Below are 19,937 nucleotides of genomic sequence, written 5' to 3'. Positions count from 1 at the left end.
AGTGCACCTCTGCACATGTGTGGACATTGTGCCACTGTCATACATCTATGACGCAGTGCATAAGGGTAGGCCACTAGAGGGAACCCAAGTGGTGGAACTTAAACTGAGAGGATTCGATCCGACATCGGGATGGGAATCTGGTGGGGCTTGGTGGATATAGCGTCAGCATGTAGAGCTGAATACTCGGCTTCAAATCCTGGTGCCGGAGAGAATTTTTCTCCGTTCCACTCATCTTTCATCTTATGATGACGCTGAATTTCTGCACGGAAATATCATATATACTTCAGTACATCGTAATAATATATGATATGCGAAAAATAGTGATTTGAGACGGTGCTTATTCCGTCGGATCCTGGCCACTTAGTCACTCATAACGAGTGCACCTCTAAACATGTGTGGACATTGTCCCACTGTCATACATCTATGACGCAGTGCATGAGGGTAGGCCACTAGAGGGAACCCAGGTGGTGGAACTTAAACTGAGAGGATTCGATCCGACATCGGGATGGGAATCCGGTGTGGCTTAGTGGATAGTGTCAGCACATAGAGCTGAAATGAAGTACAGTGAAACCTCTCATTTACGGACATCGAAGGGACATAACAATCTGTCCGGATCTGGGAGGTGTCCTTTATTGGGAGGGAGACTCCCCATTTTAACAGAAAATTTATAATATTCGTTATGTATCCCTTCATGCTTTAAATGAAATGTATTACTGTAGTTTAATTCTAAATACAGTCTACTGTACTACAGTAAATTCTTTGCAACTTTGAACTACAGTAGATAAGACCGAAAAAGGAAAATACAGTACTGTGCCATGCAATTTTATTCTAGATCTACAGTTATGCATTACTGTAATTTACAGTTTTCAACTTAACCTTTACGCTCAGGTGCCAAGTCTCTTGAAACAGAAAAACTGATTGAAGTGAAGATAATAATCCTACTAATGCCATCATGTGTCGAATACAATTTCACGATCGCGGAAACCTTGAACCCATCAGACAGGTTAAATTTTATGATTCTGTTTATCCACCCGCTTCCAGCTAACAAGGGGTAGCTGGCTGGGCTAGTGGTAGCCTACGAAACTCTTATTGTCTTCTTTCATGTTAAGGAATTTAATTCTCAAAACTAAATTTTCCATTTTTGTAACACATTAGATCTTGAAATTCAAGTTCTGTCCGCAGTCAGGAGATAAAGCAAGCTTTAGGACTGTCAAACAGCTGTCCCTGTCCGTGTCTGAGAGTGTCCGTAAACGAGAGTTAAGTTTATCATTATTTCTATATTATTTCAGTTGGGACATAAAAATCTGTCCGTATATGAGGAGTGTCCGTATCTTGGGGGTGTCCGTAAGGAGAGGTTTCACTGTACTTGATTGAAGATCAGCACAGACATGACACTGTATCTGGATTACTCAGATGTCGGAATCAGTTACAAAAATTTCTTTAGTTATTTTCTTCATATAAAATTTGCAGTGTGAAACTTATGAGGTGCAATAGTTTCCCATTACAACTTGATGATTAGAATGATACTGTAGTTACGAATAAGTTACGGAAGTATGGAAGGAGAAATTAATATACTCTGAGAAAACTTCTGTTTTGCAACAAATTTCACCAGGAATTGGAGTATTATAACTAGAGACCGAATTTTAAAGGGAAAATTTTTCATCAGAAAAGGACAAAAAAAGGGGGGGGGAGTTATAGCCAAAAAAAAAAAGACTCGAAAAAGACTAGCTTATATTACTCCCCAAAAAACACTTCAGCACATTCATGGATATACATGGCACACACAATCTTACATTTATCTCTTCACAACATAAGGAAAGTGTTGTATTTGATATAGTCAAAAAAGGACTCTATTACTCCCTCAAAAGGGTGCTATTTTAATTGAATCACACTTCAGCACATTCATGTGTAGACATAGCACACACAAGCTATACTTATCACTTCACAACATAAGGAAAGTGTTGTGTTTGATCACATTAAACATTTCTATATGATTCTGCCTCTCTGAATGCAGAATGTCTTTATAAACAGAAAATGACAGCTCAGCATCAACTGAAACCAGATATTATTACGATGTACCGAAGTACATATGATATTTCCGTGCAGATATTCTGCGTCATCATATGATGAAGAATGAGCGGAAGGGAGAAAAATTCTCTCTGGCACCGGGATTTGAACCCGGGTTTTCAGCTCTACGTGCTGATGCCTGGAATCAGAAGAATAACGATATTTATTTTCGCTTGCTGAGGAAGTTATAGGCCTATCGGAAAAATATAGGAAAATTATCTAAATGTTTGCGATATTTTGTCAAAAAAGAACCAAAATAAGAGATGTTTTTAAAAAGGGAAGTCAAAACCACATAATTTGGTCGGTGGAAGATAGTTTTGAACATCGTAATTAATTATTTCATGTTTTGTGTTGAAATAAGAAAAAAGGGATTCACTTTATAAAATCCCGCCTCTAATTATAACACATTAATATTTAAGCAGACCAAGCTAGACTTGAGCTGTTCTGATTACTGGTTACAATTCAGTTATTTTGCGTGAAATCTTAATTGGCTAGTTTCGTTAGCCGAATCGTTGAGGTGTCCTTAAGTGCCAACATGACTTATTTATTATGTTCCTGAAAGATTTCTGCTATCATACTGTCTTGACAGCATAGTTAATGTATTCCGAGTTACGGCACAGTGACCTTCATTATACTTTTGTTACTATTGCCAGCTAAGCACATCGAAAGGAAACTGTAGATAAGGTGTACCAATGTAAAAACTGTGCTTGAAGATAAATCTGCCACATCAACATTAATTTCTATCAGTACATCATACTGCCCTATTTCTCATTTTTATTTTATGGAAGAGAGAAGTTCTAGAAACACGGAACCAGTTTGTTGTTTCTGCTTTTGATTAAGACTGCATAACACTCCATCTGTGAATGTTACTTGACAATTCAAATGACGTATAAAGAACATATCAAGAGAGACGGTGACTATATTTTGTCGTGTACTGAGGTGGCCAGGTACTTCATTTAACAACTTATAAACTGAATAGTATAGAGATTATTCACAATGGCTAGAGTTGAGAAGGTGGGAAGTTATATCCTATCCATCTAAATATAAAATAAATGTATGTTAATGAGATGTTTTTATTTTATTTTGTAATAATTTCGCAACCCCCTCAGCTCTTTACACAGCCCCCAGGCTTATTATTCATAAGAGTTTCTTTAGACTCATGGCTGGCTTCACCAAGCTTCAGTAAATCAATCCAAATGAAACATCAACTAGTGAACATTAATATATTTAACAATTCACTAAAATGCGAGCTGTTCACCAACCGAATTTTCTTAACATTTAGTGAACAGTAAGTAATGCTTCATTACGGATGAATGTGCCCAATGAATTTTTCATAACTATATCGCAACATTTTTATGAAACTACAGCCTCTTAGTTAGGAACCGAAGGAAAAAAGACCCTTGGGGAGGCCGAGACGTAGATGAGAGGATACTATTAAAGTGGATTTGAGGGAGGTGGGATATGATTGTAGAGACTGGATTATTCTTGCTCAGGTTAGTGACCAATGGCGGGCTTATGAGAGGGCGGCAATAAACCTCCGGGCTCCTTGAAAGCCATTTGTAAGTAAATACAGCCTACTATATCGCAAATCGTATAGAGCCCGATCGTAAACTCGTGGCACCAACATGCGCGAGCTTCTTTCTGAGGCTTCGGTTGTGTGCGGGCGACTGCTTTACTCATAGAGCGTACTGTTCAAACACACCCTCAGTATAGGTCGCGCCAGGGATTTTGGCAGATGGATTTTCTTAATGTGAACTGGAGAGCGGGTTCTCACCGCTGCAAGATCGGCTGTTATCTCTGTCGCAGTGGAATGGGTAGGACATAAGAGTAAACATGCACGCCCGAGTATTTGTGCACTCTGGACTGTCACCTCCAAAAACTAAACAAATATTACAGTAGTCTATATGTGTCTTTGGGATTCCCAAGAAACTTGTTCGATTAATTAAAATGTGTCTCAATGAAACTTACAGCACAGTCCGTATAGGCCAGTTTCTATCTGATGCTTTTCCAATTCACTGCGGGCTAAAGCAAGGAGATGCACTATCACCTTTACTTTTTAACTATATATATATATATATATATATATATATATATATATATATATATATATATATATATATATATATATGCGCAATGAAATGCTTTTTCCTTTTAATTAAGAATTAATTTAATTTAGAAAATGTAGGAGACGTATTGTAAAATCATTGCGAACGGAAGTCATTTACATTGATTAAAGGTATTCTTTGAGTAGGACTGTACCGTGGTGTGTTTCATAATAAGGATAATTGATATGAGCTGCTGTTATGAAAATATGAACGACTTCAGAATGTTATCGCATCTTTTTCTCGCAGCTTACACAAACAATATTGGCTCGCTTACTGGAAATGTCATCGAGGTCATCTGCCAAAATCGGTGCCTCCGACTTATAAGCCTCGTTCACACTTTTCAAGTAACTTGAATTCAAGTCACTTGATTCAACGAACTTGATAAGTATGTAAAGATTTAATATTACTAACAATAATATTTATGTACCATCAATTTTATATATATATAAAGGACACTTGAAACAACTTGAAGAGAGTTAACATCACTTGATAACTTGAATTGAAGGATAAAAGCGCGGTAATTTAAATTAACAGCTGTTTTAAGTTTTAAGAGCGTTAAATTAACAGCTTATTGTTTTTCCGTTTCACAAAACGTAAAAATAATAGGAAACAGCAGTAAGTGAAATAATGACCAAATATTTGAGTTTCTGAAGTTGTATAAAACTCACGAAGGCCTGTGATAGAAACTGCAGTTTCGTGACAGAAATGCAACGGAAACTGCGAAGGAAGAAAGAATTTATTGAAAAATTGAACAGCAGAGATTTCAACGTGGACACAGATGAGATATGAAAGAAAATTAAAAACCATTAAACTGTAGATAGAGAAGAAGTGAGGAAGATAAGAGGGATTAAGAAGAGTGTTGCTTGAAGAGATGACATTTATCGGTCGAAACTGGTATAGTTCAATGTGGATGATACATTTTTTTTTTTTTTTTTTGGGAACTGTGCTTCAAGATAATCATTTTCAATTTTAGTAAATCAGACCTGCTTGTATTTTATTACATTTACATGAAGAATTATTAAATTTGCTTGAAGATTTCACTTATTCTATTTGTAATGGTCAATGGCAGAACCATCTTCAGTTACAAGCCGGAGCATGGGTAGGTTTGGCAATGCTGAGTGGAGGCGGGCGGAGGCGAAATAAAGGCATGACGTTTGACGTTTTAGTGCTTTGATTTCGTTGTCATATGCACATTTTCGACATTAATTGATACAATACTAAGTGCATATGATCAAGTTTCAGTGTATTGATGTAGCCTACGTAATTTATTACGGAATCCGAAATGGTATTTTATTTGAGTTTCAGAATACCGCGCAAGTACTTGCATACAACAACTTATAACTTAAAAAAATTAAGGGAACGAATAGGTGAAATTACTAAATCTTACAGTTTTCATTTTTTTTCTCAAAGACCAAGGACACCAGAATAAAATTATGTGACACGTTTCCTTATTAAGATGAAATAAATGGCAGGAATTTTTCATCTTAATAAGGAAACGTGTCACATAATTTTATTCTAGTGTCCTTGGTATTTGAGAAAAAAAAATGAAAACTGTAAGATTTAGTAATTTCACCTATTCCTTCCCTTAAAAGCATACGTGTTTTTTATTGATGGTACAAGGGAAAATAAATACTTAAAGAAATGTTACTTGTACCAAAAATAAATAACATAACGACGTACTTTCGCAGTATCCTATTCTAATCAATAAACCATTATGTTGGTAGTAAATTGACAATGTTGTGCCGCTTTATGTTGTTATACCTCTGACGTAAAAAGGTCTAGGATATCATATACATTTTAATTTCATGTGATTACCTGTCGTGCTTTTCTATAAATATTTCAGATGCCCAGGAAGCCAGTTTTAGTTTTAATCTCGCCAGTCGCCATAACAATACTGGTATCTGTTATCCTAAACTGTTACAAATTTTCTAAAATACAATTTTAAATAGGCCAAGGCCAAGTATAAAGATCTATGAAAAAAATGAAGAAACATACCTTCAACATACGTAACAAAACACATCATTATCTATTAAGTATGTGCCAATTAGCGTAAACTCGGTGAATTTTAAATCTTGTAAATACGAATGAAAATAAATAATAATTTACTACAAAAGAAATAATATTAATAAACAAACCTTGAAAACCAACAAAGTGAGAGTATGCATCTACAAATATAGACAGTTCTGACGCTTAGCAGGCATTCCGAATCTTCAACAAAACTGCAACATTTATGGGATCACAAAACAGCTGTTTACAATGAACTTGAAAATCAATGCCGTAACTTTGATATAGCAGGCGAGACCCAACAATTTGGTTAGAATTCTGATTCACCACAAGTAAGAATATAAAAATGTAATTTATATAATATTTAATATTTAGAAGAATAAATTGTTCAATCATTTTGCCATTAATAATAATCGTAAAAATTGCCAAAGACTGCAGCCATATTTTCATATATTGTCTTGTTTTTATCGCCAACACACAGTTTATAATACATTAACAATTAACGTTTGTAGGATGGGTATTTTTCGGGCTAGAGGGCCGTGGTCTGTCTGTGTTACAACCAAACATTTCGCCGTGAAAGCCTATATTCTAAAATTAACGTTTGGTACGACCGCGAACATAATTCCATCGACACACACATATTGTAGCGTTAATTTACATTGAAAACAGGCATTAGCATAAACACGTGTTCTGGATAGTAGGCCTCCGTTTGACAGTTAATTACAGTGTTGCCGACGTATGGCTCCGGCTTGTAACTGAAGAAGGCTCTGTCAATGGTCGTGTATTTCGCTTACTAATCCAATTTCTAACCCATACTGAATAACGTGTCTTCCATTTCTTCAATATATTTATCATTTCCCTGGCACGGAGGCTTGCTACTATAGAAATTCCTAATTGCACAACATCCATCGTCGCCATTTTATCCTACATTAAAACAAAATAACTTGAATATGTCTGAACTGCGACTTGAATTCGAGTTACTTGAAAAGTATGAACGAGGCGTAAGACTTTCGGGGAGCTACTGGCGTAGCTCTGTCGGCTAAGGCGCTTGCCTGCCGATCTGGAGTTGCATTCGGGTGCCGGGTTGGATTCCCGCTTCGGCTGATTACCTGGTTGGGTTTTTTCCTCGGTCTCATCTCGCCATCACCAATCCCATCGACGCTAAATAATCTTGTAGTTGGTACAGCGTCGTTAAATAACCAAGTAAAAAAAAAAAAAGACTCTTGGGCGAGTCCATGTAAGTGGATGCCAATTCGTCTTTCGCGCAGGTGCCAGGAGTTTGCTATCGGGCTGTACCTGCTATATCATTTGCATGCAGCCCAACAATGAAACAGCGTGGTTACAAAATGTAGAAAATGGAGGGAAAAGTACTATGCTGCTGCTGCTGCTGATCAACAATGCTGCTACTACTGCTGCTATAGTCGCGACGCTGTTATTCCCGGCGTGACTCCTCCTCTTTGCTTACGTCTTAGGAAGTGAAGGCTCTATAAAGTCTAGGAGGTAGTATCGTTCGCCATTTTTGTTCTTTCGTTGCCGAGCTACCATACGAGGAATCTATTTGCCACACCGTTAAACATTATCATGTCGTAGCTCTTATGATAATAAATCAAACACACTGCAATTCAGCAAATAATTGAGCGGCAAATAACGTCTCAGTGTGCTTTCTGCGAACGCCAACGAAAGAGTCAAAATGGCGGGCGATTATATTAAGTATTTATCGAGCCTTAAGAAATGAATAACGTCTTCATAAGCGAATCACAAGACGCAAACGTTTAAATGTAGCCGACCTGCAACGCGATTGGCTGCCGGAAATTAGAGCGACGGGACTATAGCTATAATTATGGTGTTGTAATTATTGAATTCCTGATTCCAGTGGTCACCTCAGTTGAAGGAGGATGATACATGCAATAACTGCAATTTAGGTAGCCTATAGATAATATTCTAGAAACCTATTATCCAGAATGAAAAAAATTAAAGACTTATGAATTTACTGTACTGTGAAGTATAGCTGCAGAGCTGAAAGAAAGTAGACACTTGATACCTAATATGCTGTGTTAAATAACTATTTTCAAGGTAGATGTTCAGTGTGTGCGTGAATTTAATTCTAATAAATGGAAATTAATAAGCTTACATCAGTTAAGTTTTGTTATGTTTGAATGTACATTGTGCATTAATTTACTAATATTTCTTAGGTATGTAGTTACAATAACCACTTTCATGTGTTAAAATAAAACTAAGTTGTATATTACCTATTGACTAGTTTCAGCCGTTCTGATGATATTGTAATCTGTTATCAGTTAATTCTAAAATTTTGAGTACCACAATCTTCGTGACGCAGTATCTTTCGTAAAATTTTGTGTCATACAAATTTTTTAAATTATCGTTTATTAAGTTGTTATTGTCAGTTGCTCGTAACACAGTTTATTTTGGGTAATTTCCTATATTTAATTAATTACATTTATTAAATTGAATGTTCAAAATGTGTTCCATTGTTGGCTAGACAGTAATACATCTTTTTCGGAACTCCTCTGCATAGCATTGCCATAATATCAAAATCATACATAAATAACGTAAATCTAAACTTCGGCTTTTATTATCCTCTATCTTGTTTTACATTTTTAATTGCTTTATAATGCACAACCATAATATTCCTTAATATCTGGTGTTAAGGCCCATTCACAATGAAAATTAAACATAACGTAAACATTAACATAAGCACATAAACATATGCCACAAACTTAAGTAGCCAAGGCCCATTCACAATGAAAATTAAACATAACGTAAACATAACACGTGTGTGGAAACAAACATACCGAATCAACAAAACTACAGAATCTATTACATAAAAATGGAGAATTGCACAATGACTGACGATGTAGCTATTCAATTTATGTTTCTAATAACTACAATGGCATCAGTATATGGCTTTCAATACTTGAAATCAAAGAAACGGAGATGTAAAATAATCAACTTTTCGTCATATGATTCCATGTTGCGCGCCTAGCTATCATCACGGCCAATAGATCAAAATATTGCCTGTAGGCAAAGCCCATGAGATGTTAAACAAAAAGTGAAAACACGCTTTCCGCTTGTGTACTGTTTCCAAATCGCATAAACATAAGCATGAAAGTTTGGAGTTTGCAAACTTTCATGTTAACGTCTTATGATTAAGATTAAGTTTATGCTTATGTAATTCATTGTGAATGCTTTCATTAAATAACATGGACACAAGGTTTTATGCTTACGTTATGTTTATGTTTAATTTTCATTGTGAATGGGCCTTTACTATTACTGAAACAACCCGTAAACAACAACAGTCTTTGTAATGTTATTCTCTTCAGCGCTAATCAACAATAACAACAATCCAGGTTGCCAGGTGACGATAGAAAACAAAAGATGTGAGAAGAAATGAATGAGATGTATAAACAATTTAATACTCCTTTAAATTTGTTGTTGTTTTCTAATGCCAGGCGTTTGACAATAAAGTCATTTGACCTCTTGCACTCCAATATTTTTCAAAGATATTATCGTAGTCAGCCACTGAAGCACAGATTTTGAGGTGTTCCGAATCCATTTCTTGGTTTGAGTTGCACAATGGGCAGTTAGGGGACTGATATATTCCAATTCTATGCAGGTGTTTGGCCAAACAATCATGGCCTGTTGCCATTCTAAATGCACCTACAGACGATTTGTGTGGTAAATCGGGAATTAACTGTGGATTATGATGCAGAGAGTTCCATTTTTCCCTTGTAATTGTGTTATCAAATCCTGTTGTTTGAAGTCTAAGTATATAGATTTAATAAATCTTTTCACAGACTCTTTCAAATTTAAGTATCATTATAATGGTGCTATTTGAAATTTCAAAGATAGGATGAGGGGGTGAAACCTAAAATGCAATTACCACTGGTTTTAAACTTCCCCTTTAATGCCTAAATTAACGTGTTTTTTGTTTAAATTTAATTTAATTGAAATAATTATTTAGACTGGGAAGTTTTTAAATAAAACCCCTGTGTGTTAAATGTTCGCAGGTTTTGCTTCATTCGGCCTGTGGCCTTGTTTTGTACACACACCTACGCACATAAATGCCATTTTTAACACTTTAACACAAAGAACTGACGTAATTCTACAATCTACATTATTATACGTATGCAGTGTTATCATAATTTGATATTTAAAGAATGTGTTTTATTCATGGATCTTGTCATAGTTTTGCGATTAAGTAGGCTAATTATTCATACCCATTACATATACTTAGTTTTAAAGTTTCACTTTTAAAACGTACTTAATTTTTTCATTAATGTTACGTTTTAAGGTTGGAACAGTGTACAGTTTCTAAGCATTTATGGGGAAGTGGCCCATTTATTTGTTAAAGAAATATTCTCATTCGATTGGTAATCCTTCAGACAAATAAATCGTACCTCTTACAATAAATTATAATGAAGTTTTTAATAATAAGTTTGCAACACGAAGAAGATATAGGCCTATTATTTAAACCTATTAATTATTATTTTACATGGTGCAAAAAATGTGGGAGAAATGCTGAAAAATGCTGTAGATAGGAGATTGCAATAAAATAAGGGAAAATACTGCAAATCATGGGATATAAAGGAGAGTTGGTAACTCTATGTCTGATTAGCATTTCTAATGTACCTACGTGGATAGTTGGTCTTACTGACGTAAGCATTTGTTGTAAACTCTGCAATCAGCAAGTGATGTTAAAAGCGGATGACAGAAGATGATAATTATTACACATCTTCAAGGATGAATTTCCTGTAATAAGCAGTAGAAGATACAGTGTACTTGGATCATTATTCTGGGATTGGCTTTTTGTTCCTTGAAGATAAGAGCAGGCATTTAGTGCCACTGATATGTCAATAAATATTAGTTGTCAAGATAAAGTGGACAGTCAGTCATACAGCTCAAAGTCTTGCCACAAAATGTGAGTTGCAGTTGAGTGTGGTACCGTTTCATTTGGCCACTTTTATATTATGATTTATATATACATACATGTATACATAGTGTTTTGCCAAATGGCAGGTCTTTCACTGCAATCCCAGTATTCTCCAATCTTTCCTATTTTTGCCTTCCTTTTAGTCTCTGCATAATATGATCCATATATATCTTAATGTCATCAATCATCTAATATCTTCTTCTCTTGTTCACCATTCCTTCCAGTGCATCCTTCAGTAGGCAGTTTTTTCTCAGCTATATCCGAAATCTTTTACCATGGAAAAACTCATGCCATGTTTGCAGTTTTTCTTGGGAAAGATAAATGCAATAGCTTCCTATTTCTTTCCACACACTACTCTCGCTTTCGTATCTTAAAAGGTCCCAGGGGGCCCCAGCATGGAGGTGAGCAGAGTGGATTTGACTTGACTGAAATTCACAAGGGTTAAAGCCAATATCAGTTCTATCAGGGTTTTTAACCCAACAGAGATCGGGAAATGCATTATTTTTTTTAGACATCAATCATTAGACCTATAATTTAAGCTTATTTTCTTCCAAAACAACTCCAGTCTTTTTCTAAAAGTTTGTGTTATTGTGTATGTCATTTGAAAACTCGCTCAGTCTGTAGACCGGGGGATAGAAAAAGCTTGCTCAGTCCTTTCATAAAAATGGACTGAAAGTGTTTTGGGATCACACTCTTCAATTGTTGACTACGTGTATCAAATATGATTTTTATTTTTTCGCTATTCAGAGTTTCGGCACACCATTAGCCTAATGACTAGAGCTAGCTCTCCATGCTGGTAACCCAGATTCGAATCCTGGCAGGTCCAAATGGAATTTGTAGTGGAAAAGATGGTGCTTTGTGTTAGGTTTTTGCCGGATATTCCTGTTTCCCGTACCATCATTCCACCATTGCTCCATTAATGATGCGGTGCTGTGTAGTTTGCCTCCCAGGTGCACTAAGAGTAATGCCTATTGCAAAAAAGACTACAGCTTCGGCTCACTGTCTATAGATGGGGACACTTGGGTGAATGATATAAAGTTGGGCCTAAGTAATAAAGGTAAAGGTATCCCCGTAACATGCCATGAAGGCACTTGGGGGGGCATGGAGGTAGAGCCCCATGTTTTCCATGACCTCGGCACTAGAAGTTAGGCCTAAGTATCATTGGATTAAAAAACCTCTACAAATTTTCTAGAAGGAATAGTGATTGGGCATACAGAAACGTTCAGTTGTGAGAATTTTACAGAAATATACGTTTTCTGTTTGCTTGATACTGAAAAACCTTTTCACCATGCTGATTGCCCTTCTGTCCATCTAGCAATCTGTATATAGAAGGTTTCAAAATAAGTTTAATGTGTTGAGAGTAAGTAATATTCATCAAAAAAGTCTAATTAACATGGGCCCTAAAATTAATATTTTTGAAGAAACAAGTACTGTGAAATTGGTATTGTAACAGCAGCATATGTTCTTGTAATGTGAGCTCTTGCTCGTTTCTTTTGCAGTACAGTAAACAAAGGTCATTCATCATTCATTGAACCCATCATTCTGGAATTGGAACATAGGTACCCCCTAGTGGAGGTTTCTATACCTATAAGGAATTTAGTTACACTTACTTGCCACCAAGGGACAGAGGGAGTGAGTTCAAATGCCGCCTAGTATGCAACTAAGGTATTAGTAGGACGCGAGAGGAGAGAAATTTTGTCCAGAGGCTTGGAGGCCTTTAACATGCTGGAAAATTTCGACATGGAACACACAGTATAAAGACCCTCCCAGAGGACTTGCGCTCTGAATTTTTGTGTCCTGAACCAGCTTGCATCTAGAGGAGAGCACTTTACTCCTAGATCATTGAGGGAGACAAACTGTCGTGTTGGCGTGCCTGGGAGAAACCCAGGTGGGGAAAAAGGGATCGTATCATTCAAGGTTTTTGGTTGCCTCTAACAATAGTACTTATAAGAAAAGCCATCATGAACATAACAATTTAATAAAGTACAAACAAAGTAGAGAGAAAAGGAGTTACAAATATTATGTAAGTTAAGAGCTGTGAATACATAAGAATAACCCCAAGTAAGGGGATGGGGATGATAAAAAGATATTGAAAACTAAATTCTAATAACGGCATAAATTGCCGAAAGAGAGAGAAGAAATAACTAACATGGAATAAGAAGTGAAAAGATGGTAATATACACTAGGAGTGATCAAACACCCACAAGAAAGTACAGTTCCCCGTGGCACACAGGCTCTGATAAATCCAATAAAGTTCAACACTCCAACCTTTAGTTGAATGCCGGTACAAGTCTGTGTAGAATACACCGTCTCTGACTCACCAACTATCACCATTAATACCACCATAGACTCGAAGAAACTTCACTGCCGTATTAAGGATGTTAACCATCCGACACTGTCTTGAATATTGTAATTAACAGAGCTGGCCAGTGCTCTATTAGAGATGAAGCAGACCGTCACCGGGTCTATGCAACTGCAATCTGAAAAAGATGTTCTACTGATGATGCATCCCACGCATAACCAGAGTCGTTCCGATTCAACCAGGTGGGTCGACTCAACCCCGATGATGGTGAAGTGCAAACAACCGAGGAATCCTCCAGTAGAGGTTGGAGACTGGTCGTCCTCTCTCTGGCTCACTGTGAACAAGAGTCCCTCTCTCGAGGCCGCTGCCTAGCTCCTCTAGCAGACAGCACCAGGATAAAGAATAAAAGGAACAATGTAGCCACCATTATAACATAGAAATCCCCCGCAGCATGAACTACACTACAAAACGAAAGAGTAAATAGGCAGATATGAAAATACTGGTATTGAAAATTGAAATGGTATTCTTGTTTCTAGATGGCCTACCAGTTCTTTGATAGTCCTGATCGACTGTTCTGCATTGAATTGACAACACCACTTTGCCACATCTTTACTTCGCCACAAACATAATTTGCTGATTAATATAAGTTTGGGTTTCTCCTTTTGTATTTAGAAATCGAACGACAGAACGCACTTCAGACTTGGCAGAATTTGAAATCAACATGTTCATGTTATATGCACAAAGCAGACAAACAGGTCTAAAGATCGCAGTAAAGTGAGTGGAAGTATGGCTTAGCTTGGCTTTTCGAGTGCCAGATCCGGGACAAATGCTTACACTTAGGTTTACTTTGGCTCATTGTAGGTCCTATCTTATGTGATGATTGTTCCATTCCGACAGATTGCCTTGGTGACATTAGTGAATCCGATGCTCACAGGTGGGCCATCCCATCTTTACAGAGCAAGGTCCCATCTTCAGATGGGTACCTAGGCACAGAGCCCCAAGCCTTTCCTATATCAACATCAGAAACCCATATTATCCCCAAGAATTTACCCCAGCTTATTTTTAACTATTGTTGTTGTTTTCTAATGCCAGGCGTTTGACAATAAAGTCATTTGACCTCTTGCACTCCAATATTTTTCAAAGATATTATCATGGTCAGCCACTGAAGCACAGATTTTGAGGTGTTCCGAATCCATTTCTTGGTTTGAGTTGCACAATGGGCAGTTAGGGGACTGATATATTCCAATTCTATGTAGGTGTTTGGCCAAACAATCATGGCCTGTTGCCAATCTAAATGCAGCTACAGACGATTTTCGTGGTAAATTGGGAATCAACTGTGGATTATGATGCAGAGTGTTCCATTTTTTCCCTTCTGATTGTGTTATCAAATTTTGTTTGTTGAAGTCTAAGTATGTAGATTTAATAAATCTTTTCACAGAATAATATATAGATTTAGTAACAGGTCTGTAAGTAGCAGTGCTGCCCTTCTTTGCTAAAGCATCCACATTCTCGTTTCCCAGGATTCCACAATGGGATGGTATCCATTGGAATACAATTCTTTTATTGAGTGATATTAATTGAGAGAGCATTTTAGTTATTTCTGCTGTTTGAGATGAAGGTGTGTGTTTAGAGACTATTGTTTTTTAACTATTGTAGATGAATCTGTGTTTCACTGACTGATCATGATAATATCTTTGAAAAATATTGGAGTGCAAGAGGTCAAATGACTTTATTGTCAAATGCCTGGCATTAGAAAACAACAACAACTATTGTAGATGATAGGCTTAGATGAAATAAGGGTGAGGCAGAGAATATTAATAGTATGATAGAGGGAAATGTGATTACTCTGAGCAAGCCTTTCACAATGCCTGGTTTATGATAAAGTCCATCCTGGGGATCGAACCTCGGGTGCCGAAGATCCTGTGTGCTAGTGCTCGAATCTCAGTCACGGGTGCAAGTATGGCAGATGTGATAGTGTTGATTTTCTTTCCCCTCCCACCCAGGTTGTGTCCGTCATTTCTGGATATTCCTTGTATATTAGTAATTCTTTGCTTTCTAGTTGGATGTTGTCGATTGAAAGAAAGTGATATGCTGAATGTCTTTTTTGTTCCAGTATGAAGATGGTGAAGAAGTTGTGTTGTGGATGAACACAGTTGGGCCCTATCACAATCGTCAGGAAACGTATGCATACTTCTCTCTGCCATTCTGTGTGGGGACGAAGGAGAGCATCGGACATTACCATGAGACGCTCAGTGAGGCCCTCCAGGGAGTGGAGCTGGAGTTCAGTGGCTTGGATATCGAATTCAAAGGTGATAGACACATAGATTATTCATTTTTAGAGAAAATATTTCTCTCTTCCATACTTCAAGCTTTAGATTAATTATGGCCATTCACGTGTATTCTTCCAGTTTACTTTTGAATGGTGTTGACTTCTTTCCCTCATGGTTGTCAAACTCTTACTGTGTTGTTTTTCTCCACATATTTGATAGCATTAATAGCTACTTGATTTACAAGTTTTATTCAAACTGTTCATAATTCAGTTTCTAATTTGTTTTTGATTTTATCATATAGTGTTTTGATATTTTTAACATGAAACGTTTTTGCTCTAGTGGCAAATGAATAATATGTTAGAAAAATTTCAAAATATGACGACTCTTTCTTAGCAATGGATCATTCAGAAGAAACTCAGTAATTCCATTGTAAATATTTGTACAGATATATTGAATAAAGATATAAAGAAAAACAATCTTTAATAATATAACACAAAAATTACATTAAATTTATTTCTGTGTCGTATTAATAAAATATAAATGACACTCGGGAGGAAATTGAACCCAGAATAAATATGGGAAATGCCTGTTATTATTAGGTTGAGAAGCTTTTGTCATCTAGTCTGCTTTCAAAAAAGCTGAAAGTTAGAATTTTTAAAACAGTATATTACTGCTTGTTCTGTTTGGTTGTGAAACTTGGACTCTCACTTCGAGAGAGGAACAGAGATTAAGAGTGTTTGAGAATAAGGTTCTTAGGAAAATATTTGGGGCTAAGAGGGGTGAAGTTACAGGAGAATGGAGAAAGTTACACAACACAGAACTGCACATATTGTATTCTTCACATGACATAATTAGGAACATTAAATCCAGACGTTTGAGATGGGCAGGACATTTAACATGTATGGGCGAATCCAGAAATGCATATAGAGTGTTAGTTGGGAGGCAGAAGGGAAAGAGACCTTTGGGGAGGCCGAGACATAGATGGGAGTATAATATTAAAATGTATTCGAGGGAAGTGGGATATGATGATAGAGACTGGATTAATCTTGCTCAGGATAGGGACCAATGGCGGGCTTATGTGAGGGCGGGATTGAACCTCCGGGTTCCTTAAAAGCCATTAAGTAATTAGGTCATATTCATAATCCTTGTAAATAAGAATCTACTCGTAATTGTTAAAAATCTGAATGTCACTGTAACACATGTGTGTTTCACATTTACAGTGCTGAATAATTTATTATTGTATGTATGGTAATGTATTTATTTATAATTTGTCTTATGAAAATAATTAGTGGTGTCAGCTTTTTCGAACACGATTTCCAGCTTATTGCAGAATTTTAACTTGACAGCCCTGAATGTTGTATGGTGACATTAGGTGCCCTTGATTTTAAAAGTGGTTTGAAATGAATCTATGTTATAGCCCTGATCACAGATAAAAGATTGGTCACCCTAATTCACTTTCAAGACAATTTTCATCAGTTTCACTATGCTGCCATCTAGCAACTGCAACAGAAGTCACGTTCTAACCCTGATGGAATTACGTGGAGTAATAGTTTACAGCAGTACTTAGATCTAGCGGTTGTTGCAAAAAAATTCATTTTCGACAATGGACATCTGAGTGGTTATTCTCTTTTATCGCGTATGTTGCCATTTCATAACATGGGAATAGCCAATCTGATATATACGTGATCAGTAATAATTTCCATTTTGTAACTAATTTATTGGGTTCAGTTCTATAAGAATCACTCTGTATTATTTTTGTATTAAGTCAGCCATTCATTTACTTTCCTACTTGAAATTTAACGACCATTTAAAAATTCTTTTAGTGTTATGTTTTTCATATTCATATACATAGTAATTGCAATGTATATAACTTTATTGCAGCTGACATATCAAGCGCACCTTACTGTGAAATACAGTTGACTGAGGAAAAGCAGAAAGCTTTCACTTATGCAGTGAAAAATCATTATTGGTATCAGATGTACTTGGACGACCTTCCTGTTTGGGGTAAGCCATACAACTCTTATTTTTTAATTTTTTAATATTCTTACTGCAGAATTGAAGGGTACACGGGAATAACGATCAAGGTCCATTTTAGAAAGTTTCGAGAAAAACGAATTTTAAAGTTTAAGCACTTAATACTTTGTTATGTGTGTATCTAATAGAAATTGACGTAGTGGAATGTCAAGAACGATGATTTCTTATTACTAGCTAGACCACATGATAGTACTTCCTTTCCACTATAAGATAGCATTATTAACTCAATTTCGATTTTTGGTGGACCTTGATCGTTTTTCCCGTGTACCCTTCAATTGTGTGCAAAGTGATAGCAAGAATGAAAATTACACGAATTTGTGTACAGGCCATGAAAAGAAGGACCAGGTAAGGTAACAAGATACAGTAGAACCTCTGATATCCGTGGTAATGAAGGGGGTGGACTGAACGATTAATCGAAAAAATTGGTTAATCCGTACCATAAAATATTTTCCTGAATTGAGTGAATAATTCTTGAAATTTCATAATTTTCTCCGTAGTATTGTGTTTAACACACTAGGTAGTGGATTAGAAGTTCACTAATTTAAGTTCGGTTGTCAAGGAAGTGTTTTTAAGGGGCAAGGAAACTCCTTGTAATGGCTGTAAGTGGAAAGATAGGAATAGTAAAGGTCTCGTGTTGTTTTTTATTTATTTTAGTAAGTTATTTTACGACGCTTTATCAACATCTTAGGTTATTTAGCGTCTGAATGAGATGAAGGTGATAATGCCGGTGAAATGAGTCCGGGGTCCAACACCCAAAGTTACCCAGCATTTGCTCATATTGGGTTGAGGGAAAACCCCGGAAAAAACCTCAACCAGGTAACTTGCCCCGACCGGGATTCGAACCCGGGCCACCTGGTTTCATGGCTAGACACGCTGACCGTTACTCCACAGGTGCGGACATCTCATGTTGTAGATTTACATACTCTATACACTTTGTCCTTAATTTTTATTAAATCGCGGACAGTTATAGCATCAATCACGTATTCTCATCTGAGATGAGCCACAATTTCTCTTTCCCCAAATCATCATTTATATGCATTTTTCGATACTTATCACAAAAGTTTTCTTTTGACGCTCATGAAATACATTTTATATAGAAGTTGAACAGTACGGCAACTCGAATAATAGACTATACTGGGAGTTTAAAGGCTTGTAATAACACTCTTTAGAAAAAAATACGTACTAATATAACGTACAGTAGTACTTCATATGTTTCTGTAGCAAAAAAAAAAGAGTGAGCAAAAAACAGTCGGATAATCCATCAATCAGTTAATAGGATGTCAGATAATCGGGGTTTTACTATAGTATGTTATGCTTTGGCTTCAATAATATACTGTCTTGTTGTAGGAATTGTCGGTGAAATGGAGGACGATGAAGGCACTCCAACCTATTACATCTGGACACACAAAAAGTTTGACATTGGCTATAATGGCAAACAAATTGTTGATGTTAATTTAACATCAGAAAATAAAGTCAGACTGAAACTTGATGCAAAAATACCCTTCACTTATGAAGTGAACTGGAAGAAGAGCAGCATTAAGTTTGAAGACAGATTTGACAAATACTTGGATCCTAACTTTTTCCAACATAGGGTAAGTGAGGAGGAACATATTATTGGCTCTCACCTATTAACGTGTTTTAGGTGTGATTTTATAGCAAACATTACTATTGTATTTTTATGTGTTGAAGTTTCAGGGATTTTGCATTGAAAATTGCTTTCTGAATCAGGTGGGCCTGTAGCAAGCAATTAATGATAAGTTTTTTGATGAATATAGCTTTTTCCGTAGTTAAAATCCTTCAATAAACTAAGAATTCATACCGTGTGTATTTCAAACCACAGTACATAGGGAATTAACATTGCCATAACAAATCCATGTATAAAACATGTTGTTGTTGTTATCTAATGCTGGGCTTTGGCAACGAAGCCATTAGCGTTTGCTCTCCAATATTTCTCTGTGGTGGATTCATCAGGTAGAACTTCACAGGTTTGTAGATGATCTTCAGTCATTTCTTCTTCTTTGTTGCATAGAGGGCAATTTGGATTTGTGTAAATTCCTATTTTATTCAAGTGTTTGGCCAAATAATCGTGTTCTGTAAGCAGTCTGAATTTTGCTACTGCAGATTTACATGGGATTTCTGGAATAATTTCTAGCGTTTTTATTAAAATGCTCCATTTTTTATCTTTGGCTTTGGTACATAGTGCT

The 19,937-nt window shown here is 36.3% G+C and overlaps 1 protein-coding gene across 1 annotated transcript in view; it reads left to right on the top strand.

Moving 5' to 3' along the window:
* The window catches only part of TM9SF3 (transmembrane 9 superfamily protein member 3), a 55,247-nt gene that overhangs the window by 3,956 nt on the left and 31,354 nt on the right, over positions 1 to 19,937 (top strand). The window contains exons 2-4 of the mRNA XM_069846779.1: positions 15,543 to 15,738; positions 17,581 to 17,703; positions 19,081 to 19,325. Coding sequence (XP_069702880.1) covers positions 15,543 to 15,738; positions 17,581 to 17,703; positions 19,081 to 19,325 — 564 coding nt within the window. The remainder of the gene's footprint in view (positions 1 to 15,542; positions 15,739 to 17,580; positions 17,704 to 19,080; positions 19,326 to 19,937) is intronic.

This window comes from Periplaneta americana, chromosome 15 (genome assembly GCF_040183065.1).
Source record: "Periplaneta americana isolate PAMFEO1 chromosome 15, P.americana_PAMFEO1_priV1, whole genome shotgun sequence".
NCBI classification, from domain to species: Eukaryota; Metazoa; Arthropoda; class Insecta; order Blattodea; family Blattidae; genus Periplaneta; species Periplaneta americana.
The sequence above is the reverse complement of the archived record's forward strand: the minus strand, read 5'-3'. Positions and strand labels throughout refer to the sequence as shown.